At 44.0% G+C, this 7,848-nt stretch overlaps 1 protein-coding gene across 1 annotated transcript in view; it reads left to right on the top strand.

Annotated features, from left to right (window-relative positions):
• Positions 1-7,848, top strand: part of tbcd (tubulin folding cofactor D) — a 117,871-nt gene that overhangs the window by 93,525 nt on the left and 16,498 nt on the right. Inside the window, 1 exon segment of the mRNA XM_031814016.1 lies at positions 2,423-2,561. Coding sequence (XP_031669876.1) covers positions 2,423-2,561 — 139 coding nt within the window.

The raw sequence follows: 7,848 nt of genomic DNA, 5'->3' as shown, positions 1-7,848 counted from the left end.
GTGAGACAACCACATCAGTCACTACATTATCCCTCAACAGAGTAGTTATCAGATAGCTAGGTAAGACAACCACATTATCCCTCAACAGAGTAGTTATCAGGTAGCTAGGTGAGACAACCACATCAGTCACTACATTATCCCTCAACTGAGTAGTTATCAGGTAGCTAGATGAGACAACCACATTACAGTCAGTACATTATCACTGAGTAGTTATCAGGTAGCTAGATGAGACAACCACATTACAGTCAGTACCTTATCACTCAGAGTAGTTATCAGGTAGCTAGATGAGACAACCACATTACAGTCAGTACATTATCGCTCAGAGTAGTTATCAGGTAGCTAGATGAGACAACCACATTAGTCAGTACATTATCGCTCAGAGTAGTTATCAGGTAGCTAGATGAGACAACCACATTACAGTCAGTACATTATCACTCAGAGTAGTTATCAGGTAGCTAGATGAGACAAAATTATCACTCAGTAGTTATCAGGTAGCTAGATGAGACAACCACATCACAGTCAGTACATTATCGCTCAGAGTAGTTATCAGGTAGCTAGATGAGACAACCACATTACAGTCAGTACATTATCGCTCAGAGTAGTTATCAGGTAGCTAGATGAGACAACCACATTACAGTCAGTACATTATCGCTCAGAGTAGTTATCAGGTAGCTAGGTGAGACAACCACATCGGTCACTACATTATCCCTCAACAGAGTAGTTATCAGGTAGCTAGGTGAGACAACCACATTATCCCTCAACAGAGTAGTTATCAGGTAGCTAGATGAGACAACCACATTAGTCAGTACATTATCGCTCAGAGTAGATATCAGGTAGCTAGGTGAGACAACCACATTACAGTCAGTACATTATCACTCAGAGTAGTTATCAGGTAGCTAGATGAGACAACCACATTATAGCCAGTACATTATCACTCAGAGTAGTTATCAGGTAGCTAGATGAGACAACATTATCACTCAGTAGTTATCAGGTAGCTAGATGAGACAACAACATCAGTCAGTACATTATCGCTCAGAGTAGTTATCAGGTAGCTAGATGAGACAACCACATCAGTCAGTACATTATCCCTCAACCGAGTAGTTATCAGGTAGCTAGGTGAGACAACCACATCAGTCACTACATTATCCCTCAACAGTAGTTATCAGATAGCTAGGTAAGACAACCACATTATCCCTCAACAGAGTAGTTATCAGGTAGCTAGGTGAGACAACCACATCAGTCACTACATTATCCCTCAACTGAGTAGTTATCAGGTAGCTAGATGAGACAACCACATTAGTCAGTACATTATCGCTCAGAGTAGTTATCAGGTAGCTAGATGAGACAACCACATTACAGTCAGTACATTATCACTCAGAGTAGTTATCAGGTAGCTAGATGAGACAACCACATTAGTCAGTACATTATCGCTCAGAGTAGTTATCAGGTAGCTAGATGAGACAACCACATTACAGTCAGTACATTATCACTCAGAGTAGTTATCAGGTAGCTAGATGAGACAACCACATTAATCATTACATTATCGCTCAGAGTAGTTATCAGGTAGCTAGATGAGACAACCACATTACAGTCAGTACATTATCGCTCAGAGTAGTTATCAGGTAGCTAGATGAGACAACCACATTACAGTCAGTACATTATCACTCAGAGTAGTTATCAGGTAGCTAGATGAGACAACCACATTAATCATTACATTATCGCTCAGAGTAGTTATCAGGTAGCTAGATGAGACAACCACATCACAGTCAGTACATTATCACTCAGAGTAGTTATCAGGTAGCTAGGTGAGACAACCACATCAGTCACTACATTATCCCTCAACAGAGTAGTTATCAGATAGCTAGGTAAGACAACCACATTATCCCTCAACAGAGTAGTTATCAGATAGCTAGGTGAGACAACCACATCAGTCACTACATCATCCCTCAACTGAGTAGTTATCAGGTAGCTAGGTGAGACAACCACATCAGTCACTACATTATCCCTCAACTGAGTAGTTATCAGGTAGCTAGGTGAGGCAACCACATGATCCCTCAACAGAGTAGTTATCAGATAGCTTATTATCCCTCTGGGTTCTGGGTAATCTCATACACGACTCTATGGATGTCTCTGGGTAATCTCATACAATACTATGGATGTCTCTGGGTAATCTCATACAATACTATGGATGTCTCTGGGTAATCTCATACAATACTATGGATGTCTCTGGGTAATCTCATACAATACTATGGATGTCTCTGGGTAATCTCATACAATACTATGGATGTCTCTGGGTAATCTCATACAATACTATGGATGTCTCTGGGTATTCTCATACAGTGGGCACGTTTCAATGAAAGATTTACAGGTCAGTTATTGAGTTGAAAAACTAACTGGACCCCGTGTGTCTCTGTGCTCTCAGTGAAGGGGCAGAGGGTCTGAACTGGAACGCTCCGTCTCAGGCCTTCCCCCACATCACCCAGCTGCTCAGACTGCCCCAATACCAGTACCACACACTGCTGGGGTTGACCGTGTCTGTAGGAGGACTGACTGAGTCTACGGTACGTGTCTGTAGCCCCGTGTCTGTAGCCCCGTGTCTGTAGCCCCGTGTCTGTAGCCCCGTGTCTGTAGCCCCGTGTCTGTAGCCCTGTGTCTGTATCTGTATCTTCTGTTGTGATGTTTCTGTTGCTCTGTGTCTGTTGCTCTGTGTCTGTAGCTCTGTGTCTGTAGCTCTGTGTCTGTAGCTCTGTTTCTGTTGCTCTGTGCCTGTGGCCCGGTGTCAGTGGTGTCTGCAGCCCTGTGTCTGTAGCTCTGTGTCTGTAGCTCTGTGTCTGTAGCTCTGTGTCTGTAGCTCTGTTTCTGTTGCTCTGTGCCTGTGGCCCGGTGTCAGTGGTGTCTGCAGCCCTGCGTCTGTAGCTCTGTGTCTGTTGCTCTGTGTCTGTAGCTCTGTGTCTGTAGCTCTGTGTCTGTTGCTCTGTTTTTTTAATTTTTTTTTATTTCACCTTTATTTAACCAGGTAGGCTAGTTGAGAACACCTTTATTTAACCAGGTAGGCTAGTTGAGAACACCTTTATTTAACCAGGTAGGCTAGTTGAGAACACCTTTATTTAACCAGGTAGGCTAGTTGAGAACACCTTTATTTAACCAGGTAGGCTAGTTGAGAACAAGTTCTCATTTGCAACTGCGACCTGGCCAAGATAAAGCATAGCAGTGTGAGCATACAACAAAGAGTTACACATGGAGTAAACATTAAACAAGTCAATAACACAGTAGAAAACAAAGGGGGGGTCTATATACAATGTGTGCAAAAGGCATGAGGAGGTAGGCAAATAATTACAATTTTGCAGATTAACACTGGAGTGATAAAAGATCAGATGGTCATGTACAGGTAGAGATATTGGTGTGCAGAAGAGCAGAAAAGTAAATAAATAAAAACAGTATGGGGATGAGGTAGGTGAAAAGGGTGGGCTATTTACCAATAGACTATGTACAGCTGCAGCGATCGGTTAGCTGCTCAGATAGCTGATGTTTGAAGTTGGTGAGGGAGATAAAAGTCTCCAACTTCAGCGATTTTTGCAATTCGTTCCAGTCACAGGCAGCAGAGTACTGGAACGAAAGGCGGCCAAATGAGGTGTTGGCTTTAGGGATGATCAGTGAGATACACCTGCTGGAGCGCGTGCTACGGATGGGTGTTGCCATCGTGACCAGTGAGCTGAGATAAGGCGGAGCTTTACCTAGCATAGACTTGTAGATGACCTGGAGCCAGTGGGTCTGGCGACGAATATGTAGCGAGGGCCAGCCGACTAGAGCATACAAGTCGCAGTGGTGGGTGGTATAAGGTGCTTTAGTGACAAAACGGATGGCACTGTGATAGACTGCATCCAGTTTGCTGAGTAGAGTGTTGGAAGCCATTTTGTAGATGACATCGCCGAAGTCTGTGTCTGTAGCTCTGTGTCTGTAGCTCTGTGTCTGTAGCTCTGTGTCTGTAGCTCTGTGTCTGTAGCTCTGTGCCTGTGGCCCGGTGTCAGTGGTGTCTGCAGCCCTGTGTCTGCAGCCCTGTGTCTGTAGCCCTGTGTCTGTAGCCCTGTGTCTGTAGCCCTGTGTCTGTAGCCCTGTGTCTGTAGCCCTGTGTCTGTAGCCATGTGTCTGTAGCCATGTGTCTGTAGCCATGTGTCTGTAGCCATGTGTCTGTAGCCATGTGTCTGTAGCCATGTGTCTGTAGCAGTGGAGACTCCTCAGAGTGAATTTCATAAAAATGCGAATTGTGAAATATTTTTAAAAAAAGTTTTCCTTTTTCACAAGCCACCAAATAATGGATTAAAACTAATCTACAGTAGTACCATGGTGTAGCCGGAATCTAGTCGTGAAAGCGTTAGCTACAGCTAGCTAGCACTGCAGTGCATAACGTGGTGAATCTAGTCGTGAAAGCGTTAGCTACAGCTAGCTAGCACTGCAGTGCATAACGTGGTGAATCTAGTCGTGAAAGCGTTAGCTACAGCTAGCTAGCACTGCAGTGCATAACGTGGTGAATCTAGTCGTGAAAGCGTTAGCTACAGCTAGCTAGCACTGCAGTGCATAACGTGGTGAGTCTAGTCGTGAAAGCGTTAGCTACAGCTAGCTAGCACTGCAGTGCATAACGTGGTGAATCTAGTCGTGAAAGCGTTAGCTACAGCTAGCTAGCACTGCAGTGCATAACGTGGTGAATCTAGTCGTGAAAGCGTTAGCTACAGCTAGCTAGCACTGCAGTGCATAACGTGGTGAATCTAGTCGTGAAAGCGTTAGCTACAGCTAGCTAGCACTGCAGTGCATAACGTGGTGAATCTAGTCGTGAAAGCGTTAGCTACAGCTAGCTAGCACTGCAGTGCATAACGTGGTGAATCTAGTCGTGAAAGCGTTAGCTACAGCTAGCTAGCACTGCAGTGCATAACGTGGTGAATCTAGTCGTGAAAGCGTTAGCTACAGCTAGCTAGCACTGCAGTGCATAACGTGGTGAATCTAGTCGTGAAAGCGTTAGCTACAGCTAGCTAGCACTGCAGTGCATAACGTGGTGAATCTAGTCGTGAAAGCGTTAGCTACAGCTAGCTAGCACTGCAGTGCATAACGTGGTGAATCTAGTCGTGAAAGCGTTAGCTACAGCTAGCTAGCACTGCAGTGCATAACGTGGTGAATCTAGTCGACTCAAAGAGAGAGAAAAACAATAGTAAAACAGTTTTTAACGAATACATTTAAACAAAAAATTTAAATGAACGAGAAGCAAGAGTGAGTGAGAGAGCTACTGTAGCTATATTTCTTCTTTTTTTTCTTCACTTACTTAGCTAGCTAATGTAGCTAGTTAGTTTAGCCTACTGAAACACCCTGTTCAAACAGAGAGGGATGCTATGTTAGCTGGCTGGCTATGGCTATCCAACAGAGAGGGATGCTATGTTAGCTAGCTGGCTATGGCTATCCAACAGAGAGGGATGCTATGTTAGCTAGCTGGCTATGGCTATCCAACAGAGAGGGATGCTATGTTAGCTAGCTGGCTATGGCTATCCAACAGAGAGGGATGCTATGTTAGCTAGCTGGCTATGGCTATCCAACAGAGAGGGATGCTATGTTAGCTAGCTGGCTATGGCTATCCAACAGAGAGGGATGCTATGTTAGCTAGCTGGCTATGGCTATCCAACAGAGAGGGATGCTATGTTAGCTAGCTGGCTATGACTATCCAACAGAGAGGGATGCTATGTTAGCTAGCTGGCTATGGCTATCCAACAGAGAGGGATGCTATGTTAGCTAGCTGGCTATGGCTATCCAACAGAGAGGGATGCTATGTTAGCTAGCTGGCTATGGCTATCCAACAGAGAGGGATGCTATGTTAGCTAGCTGGCTATGACTATCCAACAGAGAGGGATGCTATGTTAGCTAGCTGGCTATGGCTATCCAACAGAGAGGGATGCTATGTTAGCTAGCTGGCTATGGCTATCCAACAGAGAGGGATGCTATGTTAGCTAGCTGGCTATGGCTATCCAACAGAGAGGGATGCTATGTTAGCTAGCTGGCTATGACTATCCAACAGAGAGGGATGCTATGTTAGCTAGCTGGCTATGGCTATCCAACAGAGAGGGATGCTATGTTAGCTAGCTGGCTATGACTATCCAACAGAGAGGGATGCTATGTTAGCTAGCTGGCTATGGCTATCCAACACTGGAACTCTTCCAAGTCAAGGTAAGCTTTTGGTTTTATTAATGTTTTGCCACCGGGGCCTGTCTGTGTAACTGCTAAACTGCTTGCTGACTACACTGTAGTGTAGCGGGTTCACTAACGGGTTAGTCCTAGTAGCCATGTTGACTATGACGTGACAACAATGTAGGCTGTGTGCGGTTAGCGGTCATGATATGAAGGTTTGGCTTGGAAAAGGTTTTTTTCGCCTGGTCACAGACAGCTAATGTGTTGTGCACTGAAGTCCACAAGCGAAGGGAAAAGGTGAGAGGAGGGGAGAGCACGTAGATAGATGTGAGAAGGAATTTATATACACAATGAGCTGTTTGTATGTGGCTGCTATGAAAGAGAACTGTGTATGCGTGTGCTCAGGGGTGTGTTCATTGCACCGATTCTGTTGAAAAAAACGGGATAAACATACCTGAATTTGTCCTATAGAAACTCTCGTTTGCAACTGTTGGACTAATGATTACACTCTAGATCAGCTAGATGCAGGAAAGAGTGTGCAAGGTGGTATTGAATATGTCACTGTCTGTCACCTTGATTCCTCAAAATTCTCTCGACCCGTGTGCACCTACGTTATAAACTGTCATTTATAAACTGTCATTCATAGGCTAGGTTGTAAACTGTAAACTGTCTTTCATAGGCTTGGTTATAAACTGTCTTTCATAGGCTAGGTTGTAAACTGTCATTCATAAACTGTCATTCATAGGCTAGGTTGTAAACTGTCATTCATAGGCTAGGTTGTAAACTGTCATTCATAGGCTAGGTTGTAAACTGTCATTCATAGGCTAGGTTGTAAACTGTCATTCATAGGCTAGGTTGTAAACTGTCATTCATAGGCTAGGTTGTAAACTGTCATTCATAGGCTTGGTTGTAAACTGTCATTCATAGGCTACGTTATAAACTGTCATTCATAGGCTACGTTATAAACTGTCATTCATAGGCTACGTTATAAACTGTCATTCATAGGCTACGTTATAAACTGTCATTCATAGGCTTGGTTGTAAACTGTCATTCATAGGCTAGGTTGTAAACTGTCATTCATAGGCTAGGTTGTAAACTGTCATTCATAGGCTAGGTTGTAAACTGTCATTCATAGGCTAGGTTGTAAACTGTCATTCATAGGCTTGGTTGTAAACTGTCATTCATAGGCTTGGTTGTAAACTGTCATTCATAGGCTTGGTTGTAAACTGTCATTCATAGGCTTGGTTGTAAACTGTCATTCATAGGCTACGTTATAAACTGTCATTCATAGGCTACGTTATAAACTGTCATTCATAGGCTTGGTTGTAAACTGTCATTCATAGGCATATATTCTTAACTCCATTCCTTTACTTTAGGTTGTGTATTGTTAGATATTGCTCCACTGTTGGAGCTAGGAACACAAGCTACACCCTCAATAAGATCTGCTAAATGGTATTTGTATGTGGTATTTCTCTGTCTCTGACTCTTGCTATAATCTGACTGGACTGGAGACGCACAGACACTTCTGAGGTAGCCAGAACTGTGTCCCTAGGCTGATCTGGAGTTGGTTCTCACACACGAGTCCAAAGGGATGAAGGTATTTCTCTGTCTCTGACTCTTGCTATAATCTGACTGGACTGGAGACGCACAGACACTTCTGAGGTAGCCAGAACTGTGTCCCTA

The sequence above is a fragment of the Oncorhynchus kisutch genome, unplaced genomic scaffold (genome assembly GCF_002021735.2).
Source record: "Oncorhynchus kisutch isolate 150728-3 unplaced genomic scaffold, Okis_V2 Okis06b-Okis10b_hom, whole genome shotgun sequence".
In the NCBI taxonomy this organism is placed as follows: domain Eukaryota; kingdom Metazoa; phylum Chordata; class Actinopteri; order Salmoniformes; family Salmonidae; genus Oncorhynchus; species Oncorhynchus kisutch.
This window is presented reverse-complemented; position numbering and strand designations above follow the sequence as displayed.